Genomic DNA, 24,243 nt, shown 5'->3' with positions numbered 1-24,243 from the left:
TTATTGTTTCAATTAAAATTAATAAAAACAGTAAAATCAAGTTTTCTCATACTTGAATCCAATCTTATAAAAAAATAAACTGAATAAATTTGAGATATAAATTCATATATCCAAATCAAACAAGAAAAGATAAATTAATTCATAAATTAAATTAATTAATTCCTATCAATCTATACCTATTACGAAGTCCTGTGGCTGATACACTGTACAGTCTAAATTAGTGAACCTTAACTTAAAATAAATAATAAACTTAGAAATTTGAAGAAAATATTCCTTAAGCAATCTGAGGTGCACTAAGGGGGAATTATTTGAAATTCAATCCCTAAGGTATGTATGAAGAAATATTAATTTTGAAACTCTTGTATATCATTCGATAGTAAAAAGAAAATGTATCTAATTATGGCAGTTCTACTTAAAAGGAAAAAATGAAACACGGATAGAAACCAGCGGAGTTTATATGTAATGAAAGAGATCTATTTAGAAATAATTGTATCTAAATTATTCTATTCATATGCATTTCGTTATATAACTTAAGGGAAAATAATCTTTGGTAGACTATCCATATGTTTACGTGTATAATTAGTTGCATAAGTGCTTCCAAAAATAGAACAATTTCCCTATTAGTGTATTTGTTTATGTGCGTGTGGTAGTTCTTGAACGAGACATATAAATTTGAAAAATAAGGTGAATAATTAATGTTAGTCTTTAAAATGTTAATTGAAGTGCTTTTGTTAATTTGTGATGTTAGAGCGATTATCATATTCGAGAAAAACAAATGAAGGCTCATCTGTAAGGTAACTACTACTTTTTTAAAGTTTAAAATGCCAAAATTTAATTTTTACTTCTATATTACTATAACATAATCCTAATCAAGGTTAATTAATTGCAAAAATCATTGAGATAATAAGACCAAGAGTAATTAATTAATTTATTCAAATTATTCCCGCAATTCATAAACCGAATTTTTTTAGATTTGCGAGAATAAATATATTTTTACATTTAAACGTAGTATATTAACAACATTCTCTATCACAACGGCTTTGTGCTACTCGTCCAGAATGTAATTGTTACAAAATAAGTGTGAAATTTTATTTAATATCACGTTATACAAAAGTTACAAGCTAAAATATTCTATCTATGTATAGATATTAAGTTACTCCTAATACATAAATAAATAACTACAATCTATCCAAATTATCTTTTTTGAACTAAAGGATATGTCGTCTTATCATTGATTTGAAACATAAAACGAAAGGAAGATAGTTATAAATGTCCTTTGGCTTCTAAGTATTCGAACGTGGGTGATTTTTGAAGCATTTTGGTAACATTATCTAACAAGTTAGTCGCAGTATTGGTTGTTAAATGATTATAATTAGGTAATAATTTTATTAGGATAATTACTGTTTCACAGTAAATATTGATTAAACTTTAAAGGATGCAATTTAAAAATTATTATAGGAATGCATTGTTAAGAATAATAACATTTTTTTTAATTATTTAGTTTGTATCTCTAATCGTAATACCAGGCGTTTAAAATTAGGTAAAAACGACGATAAATATTAATGAGTATTACACAGGCCCGGCTCTAAATTTGAGCGTGTAAGTTAAACCGTTTATATTCATTAGTATTCAAGAAAATCCTCTGTTCAGGGGCCACTTGAAATGTTGCCCATTTGGGGGCAAAGTATGTACCTATTCAAAAATTCAAGCAAATTTTTTTCGCTATAAACCTTTGAATTATCGTCTATGATACGTCGTCACAATTTACACACAATTTATACAAAAAAGGTCATTGAAATAGTATTGGATTGAACCTCCCCATGTGTAGTATAAGTCCTGTGGGGTTGTGTCTAACAAAATATAAGAAGGGCCTGTCGAACCTTAATCGTGGGGTGTCAGGAACTCTAGCCTGTCGAGGTCGTAAAGGTAATGGAACGTTCAAGAGACTGGTATCATAAAGTGAGTCGTCAAAAGCCCTTTGAAATTCCCTAGGATCGGTCCAAGGATAATTTTCAGGTTGGAACTTCAAACCTCTGTTGTTTCTGATCGTGTGTTCCAAATTAAGTGGGTATTCTTCGAAGTAGTGTCTATCACTAACTTTCCCTTCTCCACACAAAACGAAGTAATTAACTTGAATAAGATCTGATAAGTACATTTCGTGCGCATTTCCGTTCAGACCTTTCAAGTCAGCTTTTGATGGGTTAAACAATTCCTTCAAGCCCATTTGTTCTAATGCTGACGTTGTATTGATGGTTGATCGATGTGCGAAACGGGGAATTTGGACTTCTAAACCTGGTCGTGGTATAAGGGACTTGAGAAGTCGCGACCAAGAGCCCTGGCTGAAAGCGGTTTTGATCAGACGTTCTTCTAGCCTTGCCAAACCATCACCAGGAGCAGCAATGCCTTGTTGACCGGGTATGACCAATATGGTACTGACTGTACTTTCGGTAGTTCCCAAGGATACAGCGGTGGCATCTAAACCAGGATCGTAACCTGCCAGGAATCCTGAGTGCCAAACCGCTGCAGGAATAGGGACAAGTTTTCTTTGACGAGTTGTTGGAGCAAACACGAAGTGTAGTTCGCCATCTCTTCCGGTTGTTGACGTGTGTGAACAATCAGTCTGTAAAAAGAAGAAAGAAAAAATTGAAAAGGGTATTTTCGATTAATTAAAAAACTTACTTGAAAAATGCTGGCTGTTACAGCAGCCAACGGTGGTCTTGCCGAAATCGCATTGTCTTTGAGGTAATCGTGAATCTTACCCCATGTGTACCGCTTCACTAAAAGATTGGTTCTTCTTCTGATAACGTCTGATATGCTGGTGAAATTGACTTCCTCGACATGCCCATCATAGAAATGTCGAACTCTCTCTTTGTAAAAGCTTAACAGTTTTCCTTTAGTTTTGTCGCTGTAAAGTTCTCGTAAAATGACGGAAGCGGCTATTCCGGAATCTTTAGAAATTTCGATTGTGTCCGTAACATTTTTGAATACCGAGTGAGGATTAAAGGTCACCATGTCATCGAGTTTTAAAACTTCGTTCATTTCTCCGGATGTTGCGCCTCTGGCACCAAGGAACACCATCGCTAACATCGATGTCGTCGCAAAAGGTGAAAGGAATATGCTCCTTGCTGAATCGACAAACTTGTACATTCTGCTCCACAGGCTGAAAGATAGCTCGTTGCATAATTCTGTGAATCTATAGACGTCGGTATCGAGGAATGCGGTTGTTTCTTCCAAACCGTAACCCTGGCCACTGTCGGGAATTAAATCGACCGAATTTGCAGTTGTCGTGGTAATTTTCTTGTCAGCTGAAGTTGAAGGTACTTCTTTGGGCGGGGGAATTGTTGATATTAATTTCCAGTTTGTTTCACTGCTAGATAATATTTCTGGAGACGTTGTGATGGGCTTTATTTGAACCGGCTTTTGTTCAAGTTTTGCTTCCGAAGGAATGCTGGTGGTAGGTTTAACTTCAACTGGTCTCCTAGAAGATGCTTCTGTTGTTGTGGTTTGTACGTTTTCTGTGGTTTGCCCAGTTGGTTTATAATTCAACGTCGTTGTAGAAGAGGATGCGCCAATTCTATTAACTGGTGCTGCAGTTATCCTGACGTACAAATCTGTACTGTTTGGGGCGTTTCCTTCTGTTATAAGATTATTTTTGCTTTCAGTTACGCTGTGATATTGAATATTATTTGAGGGCGAGGTGTGAAGAAGTTCATTTGTAGATGGAGAAACAGGTTCAAAATTGGAGATATTTGAAGAAGAGTTGTTAGAATCCAAAAGGGGCTTTCTTTCTTCAACAAGCTCAATTGGTTTCTTGGTTGTTGTACTTCTTGTGTCATCTTCCTTAGCAATTGTTTCGTAAATAGGCTTATTTTGCGAAGATTCCTTGTCAGAATCGTTGCTTATTAATGAATTTATTTTATGAATGTTATGAGTAGTAAAATCTTCGTTTAAGGTTGTGAGTATGTAATCTGTTGTCGAAAATATCCTTTCTGTAGTAGTTTCACTTATAGGTTGTCTCAAAATTTGGTTGTTTGTTTGAGATGGTACAATGCTTATTTCATTTTTGGATGGACTGTTGTCTTCCGATGTTTCTAAAGATTCCATTTCCTTTTCGTCTGTGGTAGAAGCAATCGTAGTTGTGCTGAAATTTCGTAAATCTTCCGTAGTAGTTTGGTAAATTCTTGTGGTTTCTGAGAACTGTAATCCTTGTGGATTCACGTTGAATGTGAGAATGTCTCCTTCTGATGAATCGTTGAACGTCTGATTCAATTCAGTAGCATACGTCGAGCTATGTTCCGCAGTAAGATCATTAATATTTGCCAGGGTGGTAACAAGACTTGATAAATCGTGTAAATCGATTGGATCTGGGTTGGTTTTAGTACCGTTGGTTTCTGTCAAATTTAAAAGAAGCAACGATTCTGTTCGACTTAAGTCTTCATCTCCTAATTTAACATCTTCATTTGTTGCAATAGGCCCAGGAATAGTCGATGAATATTCTATTGTTGTCTGATTAAAGCCCATTATTTGTGAAATAAGATCGTCCATAGCTTGAATTAAATTGCCGTCATTAAAACCAGTATTTACGTCACCTCCTTGAGATACTTGGGGCCGAATATTTGAATCTGTAGCTACGCTATCGATTACAGGAAGTTGAGTGGATTCATATTTTAATGTAGACGTTACTTCATCTTTCGGATTGTTAGTGAAAGTAACGTTCTGGGGTTTAATGAGCTCGTGTGTAAGCGTTTCTGATGAAGATGATTGGTAATAGTCGGGAGTTTCGGTTAATTTGTCTTTAATTGTTGATGTCCGGTTTTCGTTGCTGTTTGGTGTTGATGAAGGCACTGCGACCAAATGAACCTTTTCGTAGAACACCGTCGAATCATCGTCTTTGTTGAATTTTTCATAAGCTGGTGTTGATGAATCGGTATTGTTTTTAATATCTTCGGTAGCAGAAGAATGTTCTTCGTTGATTTGTTGATACGGTTTTGTTGAGGTTTCTGAATATGACTTAGTAACAACTGAAGTTTCTCTTTTGCTACTTGTTGTTGTTGGCGATGGTGGTGTTAATTCAGAAGAGGACTCGTGCGAAGATATTGGAATTAATGTCGTCGGGTCTTTTTTAATCGTAGATAGTATCAATAGAATTGTTTCGGTTGATTTTGTCTTTACAGGAACTTCAGTTGTACTTATATTTTGTACCGAAGATTCAGAAGACGTCTTCTTCAATTCTAGTTGATTCACGTTTTGTAACGTACTAAATTCATAATTGGAACCACTTGGAAGGCTATCATTTTCTTTGACGGGAATTACCGTAGTCGTTTGTACAGGTTTTGGTGAGCTTTCAGGAACATTCTCGGGTTCCTTTTCGGTTATAACCACCTGAATAATAGGAGTATCAACATTTTCCTTTTGAGTGGTTTTAGCTTCCAAGATGGAAGCTGGTGTAGTTGTGGAAGAAGAGGACTGTGTTGTAATTTTTGTCTGAGGTAGAAGAAGAATTTCAGTCGCTACTTCTTCCTTAGTGGTTGATTCTCTTTTGTCAACATTTTCAGTCGTTACTGCTTCTGTGGGTTGAATTTCGATTGGTTTTAGTTCTGGAAGGGTTGTTACTGGTGATGAGGCAACTTCATGAAGGTTCGTTGTTGCTGCATCATTGTCAGTTTTGATTTCTGCTAGTTGTGCAACAAAAGGAACAACTGTAGCGTTTTCAATGGTGATCGTTTCCGGTGTGACAACGCCTTGCGGTTTTTGGAGTTGTATTTCGTCTCCCGAATTACCAAAAATTGCTGGCAGAATCATGCTCCAGGTTGAGGAAACGTCTGGAGTATCATAAACGGGTTTAACACTGGATGTGGACTGATGGGATTCAATTTCCTTTTTAAGAACGCTCTGTACGTTGCTTAAGATTGAGTTTAGGTCTTTTTTGGGAACGTTTTCAAGCAGTTGGGTGTTGTAATTGGTCGCCTCCCCGTCCCCGCTTGCTATAATACCTTGGATTTCCTCGAGTGTCATAAGTCTCTTGATCAGGTCGCCGTTATCGTTAAAAGTGTAGAATTCATATCGGTCCGGATTAAGTAAATTTATTGGACTTGCCAGCTGAGAAGCGGACGCCGGTTTTTGGACTGGCTTGCCCGCGGCATCCCAGAATGCTGACCCATTGCCAGTGTCCATTATAACTGACACCGATGTTACTACGCTGAAAGAGCAATACCGTTAACAGGTGAACAGACGAATTTGTTTATACCGGAATGAGGAATTTAAAAGAGCTAAATGTATTCGTATAAATGCGCCCAAATTGAATCATAATCGTACATTATACTTTCGGAACTGAAAACATTTGGGTTAATGACGTTAGAATAAAATTAGGCACAAGTAGCCATTAAATTATTTAATTATGTCGTCATCGTCATAAGGTCATCAGTCCTAATACTGGTTGGACACACCTTCACTCCTTCGTATCTTGGGCTTAATCTTCGCGTTTCCCTTAAACTAGAACATCCCACATCCTTAACTATTTGCGAACAGTAATCTATTCTAGGTCTACATCTACCCTTCTTAACTCCTGTTTCTGCCTCTAATATGTCTCTGACTAGACCTTCATCCCTACCAATCTATCCCGCCTATTTATTATTGACTTCATTAGAGTCCTCTATTCTCTAATACCTTTTCATTTCTAATTTCTCTTCATTTCTAACCTTCTATATCCACGGTATCCTCATCATTCGCCGGTAACACCACATTTCGAACGCTTCTAACCTATTCTTTCCCGCAACACCCACCGTCCATGTTTCGCACCCGTACAAGACCGCACTCCAAACATACACCTTTAACAATATTTTTCGAATTTCTAAATTAACCATTTGCGAGCATAGCAGTGACTTCTTTTTATTGAAGGCAACTCGACCCTGTGCTATTCTCTGCTTTACATCCCTACTGCTCCTTCCGTTTATCTAATTATGTACTGTTTAACGTACCTAGTAATTCAAACGACTAATTATTATTTTATTATCATTGAATCTATTTACACAACACCGTTTCTACCTTTAAAAGACTTATCTACCCAATGGGAGGTAAAAAAAAATACATTTGTAGATTTTGTGGAATAATTTATAATAAATCTCAAATTGTTGTACTGTATTGCAGTAAACTCAATCAAAAATCTTTTAGGGAATTATTTTTACGTAAATATGATAGTGATCACGTTTTTAACTTCAGGGGAAGTTCAGATCGCATGAACCCCATTCTTGATCTAACGTAAATTAGATAATAATACTTTGTATCCTTTTTATAAGTTCGTATCTAATGTGATCCCATGGAGATAGGTATCTAGGTCCCCCTTTTTTATAATTGTTACCCATCCATGCTGTATGCATATACATATGTGCATGTGAATAAAATAAACGGATATGCAAAAGTGTTATGGTACGTACGTACTCATGCAGGACCTAATTGTCTTACAGCTTAAGCATTAATAAAACTCTTCCTGGAAATATTCAACATCATGTACGATAATTAGTAATGTAGGTCAAGTTTATATGTGGAGGCAATAAACAGTACTATGCTAGGAGAAATGTTTTTAATACAAAATTTTAATAGATAATACTTCTACCTAATTTATTATAATTTGATGTTTTTAGTGGTAGAGTAACTAAAAATGTATCTGAAACTATTTTATCTCAAAATTATTGCGATTATTACAAATTACTAAATATCTAGTTCAGTAATTTACGTTGTCTTTTTGGGATACTATATGTATTTCACCTATTTTGTAATACTATTTAAATATTTTGTGCTTTGAGCGTTAATAACAAAAATAATTAGAAAATAAGGAAATACCTGGATCCCAAGACCTTCCTTGTCATGTCGTTCTCTTCTTCGTCTTGTTCTGAAGTAGTAGTTTGAGATGCCATAGCAGTTAGCAAAAGGCAACTGTTTAAAACTAAATAATGCAGTAACATTGCAATTATTAGTTTTTATCTGTAATAAAAGATAATGAAATAAATACATATATAGGTACACTTGGATATACTTAATATGAAATAAAAATAACCACACCACAAGGTTCTTAAACAAAATTGGAAAATTTGTACCATTTTCTTGAGGTACGCATACGAAATCAATTTGTGATATCTAAATGGAAGAATGTTTTTTGGTCTCGCTGTGTCAATTGTTTGCAAGATAGGCCATAAGAATGTTCCGCGAATCGGTAGAGAAACATTCGAAACATTCCAGAAATGATACAAGAAAATGTTACGATTACTTTTCGAAATGACAAATTGGTAAAGGGTTTCGCGGCTAGTAGGTGAACTGATGCTGTTCTCATTCGAGTCTAAAGTCTTTCGTGTGTTCCAGTTGCTTCCTAACGTTTCGCTAGCATGAGTGTCGAGTTTCTTCAGAGGTCTTTCCATCTACGATAGTGGATGTCGTCTGTCGCTTTAGACCCGAATAAAAACGGCCTCAATTCAATTTTTGAAATGTTTTATCTACTACAAAATGCAAATTGAAGAACGTTGACTTGAATCACGAGTGTGGTAATAAAATTTAATTCATTTACAATAGTATCTATTCGATTGTTGCATAAATCATTCGATTGAATGCAACCTGTTATTAGTTATATAGTTATTATCTTATGATTTACTTTGCTAATATGTATAACAATGGTTGTACTACTTGAGTGGTCTGTTATTATTTTTTTTATTTCGTGAAAGGCATCAGAAACAAAAGAAAATTATCATAAATTTTCCAGGAAGTAGGAGAATGTAAGAGGAACTGTGAGAGATTTATAGATGCAACGCGGAAATTATTCGATTCAACTTTTCTAATAGGAGTTCGAAACTGGTTCACCACTCTAGTGTAATGTCCCTTCCTTTTAAAAAGGCAATGTTAGTAGAACATTCACATAAACATTTACCCATGTGCTCTATATAACAAAATCCGGAAAGGTGCACTCTCAGGTCAAACGTAAATTCAACTTCACAGCGAAATAATATTTAAAAGTAAATCCATTTTAATCTTATACGTATATTAATACGTGAACTTCGAAATTTTTAGTATTTATTATAAAATTGCTACACGGGCGGCCCCTATTCAGTTTTTCACTTTGTCCACATGTGATACTGGTTGAAATTGAATTGAACTAATTCATATTGATAATAAAAGTGCAAATTTCAAATGTTTTGATTTTAATTTTACAAAATAAATTTCCATCAAGCAAAAGTAGATTCAACATTAACCGATCTTAAGATTAGCAGCATTATAAGCACCTAAAATAAATCCATCTTATCTATTTTCCTCTGTATATATGTCTGTTTGTAAATATGTTTGTGTGTGTATACGTGTGTGCATGACCTACTTTGATTTTACAATTTATCATCTAAAAAGATCAGTTAGCAGTTCGTGAAAAAATAGTATATTTCGTGTCTTTAGGACAAACAAAATTTTTATTTCAGAACCTTGGCACATTCAATTAGGCCTTTTATTTTTATTTATTTAAAAATTCACTCAATTTATTTACGAAAGCGAAGAGCATAGGGAAACGCTAGAGTAAGTGATGAAGAAACTGTTGTTTGGCGAAACAGTTATCACTTTCGTGAAAAAAACTTTTGCGAAACTGCAATTTATATGTGCACTTAAAAGGGTTATTCTACTATATGTACTCTCAAAACTACAAAAAGGATTTGTATTAGGAATTCAAAATTTAAATTCTTAATTTTTGGAGTGTCACGATTGAGATGCATTATAATAATTTTGTTTATAATTAGTACCTAATTGGTGTGATATTTATCACGTTGATAACTGCGTCGTGGACTTAGTTTTATAAGTCAATAGCATTAATTGAAAAGGAACTTATTAAAGATTAACGAATCGGACAATTAATGGGATATTTTCCGCCGATAGCGTCTTTAATTATTTATTAAATGATGCTTGTTGTAAATTTCTTGGAAAAACCATGTCCATTTGCTCTGATAACTGTACGAAATTTGAGTACTTCCCCCGCTTGCTCAGAAGGAAATGTCGACTATTGGGGCGCCGGTTCTCGTCTTGTATTGATTGATTGATTCTACACTTGAGCAGAGTTTAACCCTAAGGCGGTACAAGCATATATAACGTCAAGAGCAACTAATTTCGTGTGACAGGGTGGCATGGAGTAGAGGTTTAGACCATTGCTTAGTAATCGAAAGGGCGCGGGTTCAATTCCGGGGCCGTACGCCTTCGTCCAAGTTTTTCTGTGGTTTCCTTGGATAGCTTAGGCAAACGCCTGGGGCAGTAATATTCGGTATATAATGTTGTTTCACTCTCCTCTGCCTTCCTTTCGTCCTTCTCACCCGAACCACCACTCACTAATTCCCAAACTACCCAAAGTTTAAGCTTTATGTGACCGCAGTCAGTATCATTTTACTAATTTTAAATGGTTCCTGAATGCGGTCAAATTTTCTCAACTCAACTTTTGACCTTGCATCAAGCTTAGGGAAATGTACTAAAGACCCAAAATGCAAAATATAGGGATTCCTTTTGGAAGTACGGTTTAGGGAGTTTCACTTTTCTAGTGTTTTGCGAAATTAAATTATGTATCTCGTTATCAATATCAAAAAATAATTGCTTCTGTTTCAATATTCATAACAAAAGAAAATAATTATAATAATGTTATGTATTTCGATAAGCATAACAAGTTGTTGTGTATTACCTACATTTTGTGGATTTCAAAATAGTGTCACAAATTAATTAATTAATTGCGACAGATAATGAAAGTTGCCATTCCAATTTTGAAATGTATCCAAAAAAATGACGGCTCGTGTCAAATTAAATCAGAGAATCTCGTCAAAAAATGTTACCAACAGTAATTACTTATTCAACTAATCAGTTTACAATAATTACAAATTAGACCGTCGATTACGTGCATGCTCTCAAAACACGATGGACTACATTTAAACAAACGTCTATTCTATTAGACATTCTGATCAATTAGAATGACATGTGTTTACCGACCAATCATGAATATCTAATGAATTTTAATTAACAGAATGTACCGGAACCAAACGTGAAAATGAAGCCACACAAACACGCTTATATGTAGAAGAGAGAAGAAGAATTGCAATCTGTATCCATCACGTATTTCAATAAAAAAAACGCTGACAAAATAAATTATTAAATATTTATAAACAATTAATCACAACAATGATGATTGCTGTAAACAAAAGAAATGTAAACAAAACAATCGGCTAATACTTATAAAGGTTTTTTGTTTTTAATCTTTTTTAGAATAAGATTTCTTTTTATTTTTATATTTACTTTTTAGGGAAGTTTTATGAAGATTTTAACAATACGGTTTTGATCGCAACCCATTGCAAGATTGATAGAAAAAAGTGGAAAAGTTTGACTTCTTTACCCTGTTAAGTAAAACTATTCATTCCAATGTCTTGAAATAACTCTTATTTCTTCTTATCATCGGAATTACGTATTTTTTTCGAGACATTTTTGAAATGATTCAATCCATTCACTTCTTTTCAAAGTAGGCATTGCAAAAACTTTTTTGATTCATCTCAATTAGCATTTAAAATGAAGAATTCTTTTCAAAACTATTGAAATAATAACTATAAAAGTTTTTCACACAAAAAAATTGCAGACACGTAACAATAAATAAAGTACGAACATTTTAGAAATAATAAGCACATTTTCCTCACTGGAAGGAATTTTAATATAATTTTTGAATCAAATCAAGTATAATGTATAATAAGGTCTCTTGTATAAATAAAACATAAAATGGATAAATACCTGTAAAGAAGCAAAAGATAATTTTACTGCCCCCGGGTCTTGGAGCAGTTGAAAACTGGGAATCACCCACTGAGTACTTCACAAAAGTTAGTGTTTGCGGATGGTTGCTGAAACGCGGTTAAAAACGTCGATTTCACAGCGACTAGTTACTTATTACAATAATACGAAGTTGTGCAAAGTAAAACTTCAAGAACTGCGACAGCCCCTCGGCACTGCGGTCACTAATGCTCGGCCTTGACCGCTACAAAACGGTGGAGGAGATCTCTATACAGGACACCATTCTCTGATGGACGAAAGAAACGCACTAGCTTAGCACAGACTACCGACGGACGATGGGTTAGAGGATGGATGGACAATGGCTATGAACCGACCGCAACTGTGGTCGCTGAAGAAGTAAATTGTAAATACCATGTCGATTCGACATCAGCAAATACCTTGCTGGAAGACCCCCGACTTGACTCGACCATGTGCCATTTCATCATTACGAGCAACCGTCTACATGTATGGAAGTAGATTTATAATTAGTGAATTACAAAAAAAAATCAACAACAGTGGTTCCTTGCGTCGACCAATTGCTGATAAAGCCGAAAATTGTACTTGCAATTTTAATTGCTAGAACACTCTTGGAGAAGAACGAGAAGTATGAGTGTGTATGAGTGAAACCATCTACCAAGGAAATATCTTGGTATATGAATGACTGTTTCGCTCAGTCTACAGTAATTCCTTCAAAAATTAAATGACCATAATGGGTGAGCTTATTTTTGCAATTCTAACTATGCAAAAGTCAAACGAAAACTTAAGGATTTCATCTATGGGTGGTTAAAATGTACATGGCAAAGAAGCTTGTAATAATTTTTGGCGTTCCTCTCTGTCCACTTATTTATTTGTTAGGTCTATTTTAGGTATTAGAAAGAATAGGAGAACAGAGGACTCTATGGAAGTCAATAAAAGATAGGCGATAAAGGTTTATAGGACACCTTCTCAGGCATGAAGGGCTTGTGAGAGACATATTAGAGGCAGAAATAGGGGTTAAAGAGGAGTGGAGGTAGACCTAGATTAGATTACTATTCGTAAATAGTTAAGGATGTAGGTTGTTCTAGTTTTAGGGAAATGCGAAGATTAGCTCAAGATGCGAAAGAGTGGAGGTGTGTGTTCAAACAGTCTTAGGACTGACGATCTTATGATGAAGATGAGGTCTAATCTTAAAATTAATAATTAAAAAATGCAATAGCATAATATGTTTTTGTTCTTTCTCATTGGACATTGATCTTCACTTCCCTGTAGATTTAAAAACAACTGGAGAATTGAAGATTGGAGAATCGTAGTCAATGGTGAAGTACATACTTAAAAGCAATATTTCTATGAATTGAAAAAGTCCTTAATAATTATAGAAATTTCGAAAAAGTTTTTATCTAAATCCAGTACAGAATTAATTATTCCTTTTGTTGAAATGTCATTCATCATCATCATCATCATCGTCATCATTATCAACTAGAGCAGCCTAGATTTCTATTTGCGAACAGTATCTAATCTATTTCTTAACGCTCTTAACTCCTGTTTCTGCTTCTAAGATGTATTTAACAACCCCCTCATACCTGTTAAGGTGTTCTACGAACTATAACACCCTTTTTCTTCTGGTCGCTTTTGTTCCTCCTCATTGCTGATCTTAAGAATTATCTAATTCAAAGATCTAAAAGCAAAACATTTGCATAGCCACCAAGGCATTCAAACTGCTACTGTAGCACCTTCTACAAAGAAGTTTACAAGGTGGAATTACTTGTTGGGAGTTGAATTTTTGATATTTTAATTAGTTGATTTCACCAGGGATACAGGCTTAGCTCGCTTAAAAATGTTATGTATTTAAGTTCATAAAAAACATAAGCAAAAATTGTTACGTATTTACAATGCCTTTATTACTGAAAAGGTAGGTAGTATAAGTGTTGAGCTATAATTCATTTCTTATGCTACAAAAGAAAAAGAAACTAGACAATATGAGTACCTCGCTATGCTCTAGGTCTAGAGAAAATAGAATGTACTCCCAAGGTATACTACCATATTTATACAGATTTAATAATGACTTAACTATTTTATGAAGGAAAATGTTTCATCTGTATGCAGGGTAACCCTAAACATCAGGTGGAACCAAAAACAGTCAGAAAATTGACCCTGACGTGAAATTTTCTTGTAGTGGCGTAAATATTTACTTTTTCTTTTACTAGAAGCCATAAGAATTTTTGTATACCATCTGCTTCTGAAACTATATCTTGGAACATTCTGTATTCTGTACATATGTTGTCACCTAAACACAAAGAAATACATTCGGTTTTTGAAAATAGAAGCAGAACAAGTATCTAGTAAAATACAAAATGAGAAAATTGTTCACAGTTCCAATCTAAGAAAAAAAATATAGTAGATGTTATACTGTTGTACGTCCAGAACAATGGGTTGGTTGGTTACTTGTTTAGTTCTTTTTATGCTGTTTAGTTCTATAATAATAGTAACTGCTACAAAGAGTAAAACTTTAACCAAAACAAGAACTAATAAATTGAAATGGTATAACCGAGGATGAGAGTAACCAATTCCATCCAATCCGAAAACACCCCAGGTGAAAGTTGGTGAATAATCTCAAATTGTCAGTCAGGGTCTTATTGTTTCAACTTTGACATCCGAGCATGCTTTTCTATAAAACTGAACTCTAAAAACCCTTAATCTGTTTCTTAAATAAATTAATTTACAACAAACACTTCTGTAGATTGATTGAATCATTTTATTTTTATATTTACTTTTTAGGGAAGTTTTATGAAGATTTTAACAATACGGTTTTGATCGCAACCCATTGCAAGATTGATAGAAAAAAGTGGAAAAGTTTGACTTCTTTACCCTGTTAAGTAAAACTATTCATTCCAATGTCTTGAAATAACTCTTATTTCTTCTTATCATCGGAATTACGTATTTTTTTCGAGACATTTTTGAAATGATTCAATCCATTCACTTCTTTTCAAAGTAGGCATTGCAAAAACTTTTTTGATTCATCTCAATTAGCATTTAAAATGAAGAATTCTTTTCAAAACTATTGAAATAATAACTATAAAAGTTTTTCACACAAAAAAATTGCAGACACGTAACAATAAATAAAGTACGAACATTTTAGAAATAATAAGCACATTTTCCTCACTGGAAGGAATTTTAATATAATTTTTGAATCAAATCAAGTATAATGTATAATAAGGTCTCTTGTATAAATAAAACATAAAATGGATAAATACCTGTAAAGAAGCAAAAGATAATTTTACTGCCCCCGGGTCTTGGAGCAGTTGAAAACTGGGAATCACCCACTGAGTACTTCACAAAAGTTAGAGTTTAGTAAGTGTTTGCGGATGGTTGCTAAAACGCGGTTAAAAACGTCGATTTCACAGCGACTAGTTACTTATTACAATAATACGAAGTTGTGCAAAGTAAAACTTCAAGAACTGCGACAGCCCCTCGGCACTGCGGTCACTAATGCTCGGCCTTGACCGCTACAAAACGGTGGAGGAGATCTCTATACAGGACACCATTCTCTGATGGACGAAAGAAACGCACTAGCTTAGCACAGACTACCGACGGACGATGGGTTAGAGGATGGATGGACAATGGCTATGAACCGACCGCAACTGTGGTCGCTGAAGAAGTAAATTGTAAATACCATGTCTATTCGACATCAGCAAATACCTTGCTGGAAGACCCCCGACTTGACTCGACCATGTGCCATTTCATCATTACGAGCAACCGTCTACATGTATGGAAGTAGATTTATAATTAGTGAATTACAAAAAAAAATCAACAACAGTGGTTCCTTGCGTCGACCAATTGCTGATAAAGCCGAAAATTGTACTTGCAATTTTAATTGCTAGAACACTCTTGGAGAAGAACGAGAAGTATGAGTATGTATGAGTGAAACCATCTACCAAGGAAATATCTTGGTATATGAATGACTGTTTCGCTCAGTCTACAGTAATTCCTTCAAAAATTAAATGACCATAATGGGTGAGCTTATTTTTGCAATTCTAACTATGCAAAAGTCAAACGAAAACTTAAGGATTTCATCTATGGGTGGTTAAAATGTACATGGCAAAGAAGCTTGTAATAATTTTTGGCGTTCCTCTCTGTCCACTTATTTATTTGTTAGGTCTATTTTAGGTATTAGAAAGAATAGGAGAACAGAGGACTCTATGGAAGTCAATAAAAGATAGGCGATAAAGGTTTATAGGACACCTTCTCAGGCATGAAGGGCTTGTGAGAGACATATTAGAGGCAGAAATAGGGGTTAAAGAGGAGTGGAGGTAGACCTAGATTAGATTACTATTCGTAAATAGTTAAGGATGTAGGTTGTTCTAGTTTTAGGGAAATGCGAAGATTAGCTCAAGATGCGAAAGAGTGGAGGTGTGTGTTCAAACAGTCTTAGGACTGACGATCTTATGATGAAGATGAGGTCTAATCTTAAAATTAATAATTAAAAAATGCAATAGCATAATATGTTTTTGTTCTTTCTCATTGGACATTGATCTTCACTTCCCTGTAGATTTAAAAACAACTGGAGAATTGAAGATTGGAGAATCGTAGTCAATGGTGAAGTACATACTTAAAAGCAATATTTCTATGAATTGAAAAAGTCCTTAATAATTATAGAAATTTCGAAAAAGTTTTTATCTAAATCCAGTACAGAATTAATTATTCCTTTTGTTGAAATGTCATTCATCATCATCATCATCATCGTCATCATTATCAACTAGAGCAGCCTAGATTTCTATTTGCGAACAGTATCTAATCTATTTCTTAACGCTCTTAACTCCTGTTTCTGCTTCTAAGATGTATTTAACAACCCCCTCATACCTGTTAAGGTGTTCTACGAACTATAACACCCTTTTTCTTCTGGTCGCTTTTGTTCCTCCTCATTGCTGATCTTAAGAATTATCTAATTCAAAGATCTAAAAGCAAAACATTTGCATAGCCACCAAGGCATTCAAACTGCTACTGTAGCACCTTCTACAAAGAAGTTTACAAGGTGGAATTACTTGTTGGGAGTTGAATTTTTGATATTTTAATTAGTTGATTTCACCAGGGATACAGGCTTAGCTCGCTTAAAAATGTTATGTATTTAAGTTCATAAAAAACATAAGCAAAAATTGTTACGTATTTACAATGCCTTTATTACTGAAAAGGTAGGTAGTATAAGTGTTGAGCTATAATTCATTTCTTATGCTACAAAAGAAAAAGAAACTAGACAATATGAGTACCTCGCTATGCTCTAGGTCTAGAGAAAATAGAATGTACTCCCAAGGTATACTACCATATTTATACAGATTTAATAATGACTTAACTATTTTATGAAGGAAAATGTTTCATCTGTATGCAGGGTAACCCTAAACATCAGGTGGAACCAAAAACAGTCAGAAAATTGACCCTGACGTGAAATTTTCTTGTAGTGGCGTAAATATTTACTTTTTCTTTTACTAGAAGCCATAAGAATTTTTGTATACCATCTGCTTCTGAAACTATATCTTGGAACATTCTGTATTCTGTACATATGTTGTCACCTAAACACAAAGAAATACATTCGGTTTTTGAAAATAGAAGCAGAACAAGTATCTAGTAAAATACAAAATGAGAAAATTGTTCACAGTTCCAATCTAAGAAAAAAAATATAGTAGATGTTATACTGTTGTACGTCCAGAACAATGGGTTGGTTGGTTACTTGTTTAGTTCTTTTTATGCTGTTTAGTTCTATAATAATAGTAACTGCTACAAAGAGTAAAACTTTAACCAAAACAAGAACTAATAAATTGAAATGGTATAACCGAGGATGAGAGTAACCAATTCCATCCAATCCGAAAACACCCCAGGTGAAAGTTGGTGAATAATCTCAAATTGTCAGTCAGGGTCTTATTGTTTCAACTTTGACATCCGAGCATGCTTTTCTATAAAACTGAACTCTAAAAACCCTTAATCTGTTTCTTAAATAAATTAATTTACAACAAACACTTCTGTAGATTGATTGAATCATTGTGGATAGTTCTCCAGTTGCATCGGTTATCAATTCATTGCTGAACAGTTTTTGGTCTTTTAATTATCTATCCATTAATTTTTAATACGTAAGTTTTGTGTCTAACAAAATCTAGTACTGGTTTTTTCTAAAAATGGCACTAGTAGTATGATTGATTCCATATTCTCTTTTATTCTTGCACCAAAAAAAACATTTGTTCAAAGATTCGATGTAAGTCCAGAAAAAACTTGTTTTGTATGCCTATACAATAATATAGTAGTAGATTGCTTCTCTTTTAAGAATCTATATTAGTTCTCATCTTCTTCTGGTCTGTTGACCTTACTTTTCGTACTTCTTTACTCACTTACATACATACATACATCGAAGTAAAGTATTTATAAGTAAGAACAAACCTGTCATTGAAGAACAATCTTTGCAGAAGTGGTTCAAGTCGACTGCATAAAGACGTTTCTGCCATTAGAGAGAGCACAAAGTCAATTAACTTTTTCCTATCTGTTTGCCTAACGTTTTCCAAGACCTATTCGCAGTTGTTGTGTATGCTATGCTATGCTATGACTTTTTACACTTCACACTGAAAATGTTATTACAGATTACGGTAATCCTACTGGCCAGTTGCACGCACAACTGTCTTTTTCTTCTTGTGATATAATTTGGATTTCATTTTAAAGTGTCGTTATTATTATGTCGTATTGACGTTCTGATGCCGAGAAAAGATTTCATCAGAATTGGTCCGCTATTTGAACTCACGATTCTTTTGTTTGTTTGTTTGTAAACGCGTTCTCAAAAAGGTTTCAACAATTTTGATGAGGTTCAGAAATTGCTGTCATTTCTTGGAAATTTGTTTTCTCTGATTGGTAAATAGTCCAATAGTTAGAGCGTAGGTCTAGCACGGCGAAAAGCCCGAGATCGAATCCTGCAATGTGGCCAGATTTTTTTAGTCTCTTGTTAAAATGTAAAAAAAAATTCAGTGATAAAGTAAGGACAACTGGACGATTTACATCTGTCCGGAACAGAAGTGGGTTTTTGGTATATTGAATTGGCTTTGAAAAAATGTATCAGGCAAAGATTCTTGCTCTAATGGCTTCATTACAAATTACAGTCAAATTTCCATTCAAACGAAGAATTAAAATGAAAACGGGAATGAAGACTTGAAACGGATCTAGAACAAAAATCCCCCGAGAAAAAAAAACCCTGAAAAATCCTCTCGGAAAAAATGTCCCTTTGTCTTTCATAATGATGATAACGTTGAATAGACAGCATGAGTTCTAGTTAATTACATATTTGATTTGTTATATTTTTCCTAACAACAGAATCACCTTACATTTCTAATAAAATTTACCATTTACCTTATAATGAATCAAGAGTTTTAATTTTTTCCGAGAGGGAGATTGTTTGTGGGGGCCTTTTTCCAAGAGACTATTTTTCCTGGAGGATTTTTTCTGATTACTGAGTTGGAACGCCACAATTTTTATTTGATCTTTAAGTTGTCTATAGACGGTTAGCTAAAATGTTCATCGGGCTTTCGCAAATTGTTGAAATATTCTTCTTCAATCTTTGGTGATAATTTTTTATTACTATAGAGGAGTACCTTTATATTCAATGATTTTAGAAACAACAAAATCCGCTTGTTGACTTATAAGGAATTAATATAAGTTTCTAAACGGGGTTGTTGTTGCCTTCAAGATAACTTGAATTAGAGGAAAGTACCAACCTTTTAGAAAAGGTTGTTGTGGTGAGAACCCTGTTGCTAACCCAAGCCTAAATTACGATTTTAGGTATATATTTTGTTACCTCCATTCTTAGTACTTACCATCACGATTCTTTCCCAAATCCGTTCTACGATTTAGGATTCTAGGAAACTATTACAGGTAAGCGAATAAACTTCGATGTACCATTCTAAATGCTTGTGTATCCTTTCTGTCCAATTTACCTGCTGGATAATTTTGCCGGCCCATCTGGCGTAATGCGTTAATAAGTATTAGTAAATCTTGCAATTAGCGGCTTTAACGTCGTCTTCTAGTAAACCAGGTAACTTGTGTCATAAACCTGGTACAGGACACCTGTCGTATCCAATTCTTTTTATGGTTTTTACCCGGAAGTGTACAGTACAATAAAGGTGACCAGGAGTAACGAAAGAAACTAATTATACGAGTGCAAAAGAAAGGAAGGAAAAAAAAAAGAGAGCCGCAATCGCGGCAGGAATAAAAAGATGGAGCCGACATTGCATTGTAATAATAGGCAAATAAGTTCTTATTTCAGTTACCGATCCATTGGTACAAACGAATTCACATAACGGTGCCAGAAACATGGTTACGGTTCAACAGGTAGCCCAGACAGACACTACGATGATGGTGTGTCACACGCTGAAACCGATGGCTATCTTCTGTATTTAGTTTCTTCTTAATATGGTAACGACGTATTAGTCCATGGACTTACCTGATTTGAATACCATAACAATGTCGATGAGAAGAATTCAGTCTAATACCTCTCCAAGTCGAATTTTCCTCTAACTCAAATTATTCCACTTTAAAGTGACTCTCTATCCCAATTAATCGAATTCTCTGTAATTCTAACAGATTTTTAAAGATCCTATTTCATTTACAGTTAATTCCTTCGCTGATTAGACGTATGAGATTATCAAATAGTATAATAACAAAAGAACAATTTGCAACTCAAACTACCATTTAAATGAATCGTTTGCTAAAGGCAACAAAAAATACATCAAAAGTACCCACACTAATAATAAAAAAATATCGATTTTTCTTTATTATCGACTGGAATTTCCTATAGTTCCAATTGCGAACTCTGCTAATTTTGGTCACATTATTTATTACCAATAATTATCTTGGATTAAAATAATTGATTGATTATATAACTTTAATATGTGGCATTTTTAAAAAATTCAAAAAGACGGAAATTACACCGTAATATAAACATCTGTTGTTTACTTTAACTATGCGCCTATTTGTTGTAAAGGAAATACCAACTTTAACAACTGTTAAAAAAATTAGGATTCATAATTCAGGAAAGAAGAAAAGTGAAGTAAGAATTATGCAAACGTTTGAGAAATTTTCGAGTTAATTGATGATTCGTAACGAAATTTTTCACTGAAAATGTTATTACGAAATGAATTATTAAAGAGTGATTAATTGCTTATTAATCTAAGTTTGCGCCAACAATATGAAGCAATTTGGAAACGTTTACAAATTATTATGCCACAAACTCTCAGTTTATTGCAAGAATTTCATCGTCGCCACAAAGAAAGGGACATACGACTGTCTAAAGTTGTTTATTCCTAAATGATACTTAACATCCTTGAGTCTACTTAATAATTCAGGAAATATGATAAAGTCCATTATTAAATACATTTTTTAAGTGTATGACCTTAGCTTTCCAAGAAATTGTATGTACAAATATTGAAAAAGGTTTTGTACAAATCTTACTACTCCTTTTGAAATAATTTTGGAAGGATTATTTATTTAATCGGATTACACCAGCTGCCACTTTTCAATTAAGGTGCAATAGTAACTTTTTCTTAGACGAGTTCCCGTTTCCCATATTGTTTGATGTCTATCTAATCAAATCCCTATAAGGCATTTCATGGGATTGGTTACTAACCGAGCGGCATGGCCTAGAGGTTTAGACCATTGATTAGCATTCGGGAGGACGCAGGTTCGATTCCGGGTCGTCCAAGTTCTTCTGTAGTTTACTTGGATCACTTAGGCAAACGCTGGGGCAGTAATATTCCACAGATAATCTTTCATTCTCTTCTGTCTTCATTTCGTCCGTCTCATCTTTCTCACCCGAACCACCACCCATCCATTCCCACGATTCCTGAAAGGAAGCGGAAGGAGAGCCTTCCGCCCTACCTTTGATAAAAAGGTTTATCTCATAATATCCTTGCGAAAAACGCGACTCCTTAAGTAGTAATCCTTACGAGGAGAAGGACAAAAACCCCTCTATCTCTGACCATTCTAGAACCACGTAACTAAGTATCAACATTTGTCGAAAAGAAAGAGGAAATTGGGTGTAAAATGTCTTTCATAATGTAACACGTTGGATGTTACATGTAGGTATTAATTAATGCAAAGTTAAAGTGCGAAGACAGTCGACCGAACCATTCTACAGAAGGATCCCACGGCCGCCGTTGTAAATATGTAACATACCGTGCGAAACGTGTGCAACGTTGAATACAATCCCGACTTTTAAATTAATTTTCTGCCTCCTTAACGCGTTTAGATCGTCATATGCATTCAAAAATCGTCAGGAAGAAATTGTTAGCAGTATATCTACTTGGTTGTTCCCAGGCTTCTGGTTCTCCTTATTCATATGAAATACTTTATGCCAAATGCATTGAATTTAACTTCTTTCTTATTACCATATTATTGTAGGTTTAATTCTGTTGTAATTTAATGACTGCTATCTCTAGAATACGTTTGAATATTAATGGCCTTACCAATAGTCTACTATGCCAGCATATGGGTTAATCTTTAGGACTCTCTCTCTCAAAGGATTTAATACAGTAAGGCATATTTTATTTGATTGAATATTTTTAATTTATTTATATGTAAGGCTACTTTTTAATCTATACAGCGAAGACGCGATCAACATCATTAAACACGGTACAACTGTAGGGATAGATATACAGGGGCAAAAGATTAGTATGCTTAAATTTGTAAATGATATAGCAGTATTAGCATCTAGCAAGGAGGAGTTAGCTTTAAACAAAATGGAAGCGGTACAGGCAAAACAGTACTGTATGAAAATAAATAAAAGTAAAACAAAAATACTGGTATGCAAGGGAAGAAAAAGTAGGGAAAGAGCGAATATAAAGATTAGAAGAAGTGGCTGATTTTAGGTATCTAGGAAGTCAGATAAGTCAAGCCGGAAGGAGTAGTAGAGATATAAAGCAGAGAATAGGGCAGGGTAGTATCGTCTTTAATAAAAAGAAGTCACTTCTATGTTCGCAAATTGTTAATTTAAAAATTCGTAAAAGGTTGTTAAAGGTGTATGGTTGGAGCGCGGCGCTGTTGAGTGCGAAACATGGACAGAAAATGTTAGAAGCGTTCGAAATGTGGTGTTACAGGCGAATGATGAGGATACCGTAGATAGAAAAGGTTAAAAATGAAGAGGTATTAGAAAGAATAGGAGAATAGAGGACTCTATGGAAGTCAATAAGAAATAGGTGAGACAGGTTAGTAGGACACCTTCTCAGGCATGAAGGTCTAGTCAGGCATATTAGTGGCAGAAGGGGGAGTTAGAAGGGGTAGAGGTAGGCCTAGTTTAGACTGTTCGCAAATAGTTAAGGATGAGGATTATTATCCTAAATATTCCAATTTCCGAGAAATTGTAGAAATGAATTCCATACGGATCCCAACCATCACCACTGTCTAAAAATAATTCTTGTTACGTAACAGTGACGAGCCTAATTGATACCATTTTGGTGAGGCTTCATTAAGAAATTATCTTTCTAATTCGCACGGCAACTTCCTTTGAAAGTAAAAGTAGAAGACGTCCCATCGAGTACAAAACCATCATCCACACACACAACACGAAACAACATCACAACAAACGAACACTACACATCTAGATTCTTTAAAATTATAATGCCTTTACATAACCGTGAAAGTTTTCAGAAATTATTATATCGTCGTTGTGGCGTTTAGCGAAAGGATCATTGGACTGTTTGCTGAATATTGTAACCAATATTTTTTTTTGCGTTGGTCTTCTTGTAGAAATGTTAAACAACCATCACTGATGAATAGTCGATGTGCAATCTGATATTTGCATTCATTATGCACGGGGAAGGTTCAGGTTGAGTTATAGGTGGTCTCGCAGGTGACTGCATCCTGAATAATTTATTCCATCATGTCACCTGCCACCGGACTCCTTGTGCATTGAATCGGTTATGAATGTTGTTATCACTTCTTAAGAGTTTTTTTTCTGACTCTCGACACCTACTTCTAGTAAGCATCACAAAAAAATGGTTATAGAAGGTGCTATATGTTCCAGTGTTAGACTTTTTAATTGGCCTCAATACTCTACTGTGCGATACAGGAAGAGGTCTGAATATTTTTTTGAGAAAATCATTTTGTATTTTATTTAAAATACTTTTCCAAACCTTTCCAAAAGTTTTGCTAGTATCACCGATTAAACAGCATATAAAATGATAAATGAAAGTTGCCGATATTGGCCTTTGAAGGTAGTAGAAGCTTAAGAAGAGGGCAAAGAAACATTCCATGAATGCTTTCTAATTCTTTAACTGAAAAGAGCCCAAAAGATTCTAAACTCCTTGGAAAAATTGGATCGGTATTGTTTTCCGGGTTCAGTATCATGATCCATGGAATTTTGAAGTTCCAACTTGATACCAACACATGCCAAATCACCACTTATTGTACCTTACCAAGAAACTACGAAATTCTATG

The 24,243-nt window shown here is 34.5% G+C and overlaps 1 protein-coding gene across 2 annotated transcripts; it reads right to left on the bottom strand.

The window, feature by feature from the left end:
- Positions 1-1,075: 1,075 nt before the first annotated feature.
- LOC108744047 (filamentous growth regulator 23) lies at positions 1,076-15,423 on the bottom strand. Of its 2 annotated transcripts, none has more exons than XM_025974929.1 (4): positions 15,042-15,423; positions 7,840-7,980; positions 2,680-6,199; positions 1,076-2,620 (listed from the first exon to the last, which is right to left on the bottom strand). In XM_025974929.1, exons 2-4 carry the CDS (start codon positions 7,959-7,961, stop codon positions 1,790-1,792), a joined length of 4,473 nt encoding a protein of 1,490 aa, XP_025830714.1. In that variant the 5' UTR covers positions 7,962-7,980; positions 15,042-15,423; the 3' UTR covers positions 1,076-1,789. The 2 variants fall into 2 exon arrangements, with proteins under 2 accessions (XP_025830714.1, XP_018335148.1); XM_018479646.2 differs by lacking the exon at positions 15,042-15,423 and adding an exon at positions 11,776-12,150.
- Positions 15,424-24,243: the final 8,820 nt, after the last annotated feature.

Source organism: Agrilus planipennis, unplaced genomic scaffold (genome assembly GCF_000699045.2).
Source record: "Agrilus planipennis isolate EAB-ADULT unplaced genomic scaffold, Apla_2.0 scaffold19, whole genome shotgun sequence".
NCBI lineage: Eukaryota > Metazoa > Arthropoda > Insecta > Coleoptera > Buprestidae > Agrilus > Agrilus planipennis.
Note: the sequence above shows the minus strand (reverse complement) of the source record. Positions and strands in the feature narration are given on the sequence as shown.

Bases quoted from the DNA above. Each gene is read 5' to 3' on its own strand.
- LOC108744047 (XM_025974929.1), bottom strand. From the start codon at position 7,961: ATGTTACTGCATTATTTAGTTTTAAACAGTTGCCTTTTGCTAACTGCT. The intron at 6,200-7,839 runs GTATTTCCTTAT...TTGCTCTTTCAG, and splicing joins AGGAAGGTCTTGGGATCCAG to CGTAGTAACATCGGTGTCAG. The intron at 2,621-2,679 runs GTAAGTTTTTTA...TTCTTTTTACAG, and splicing joins TAACAGCCAGCATTTTTCAA to ACTGATTGTTCACACACGTC.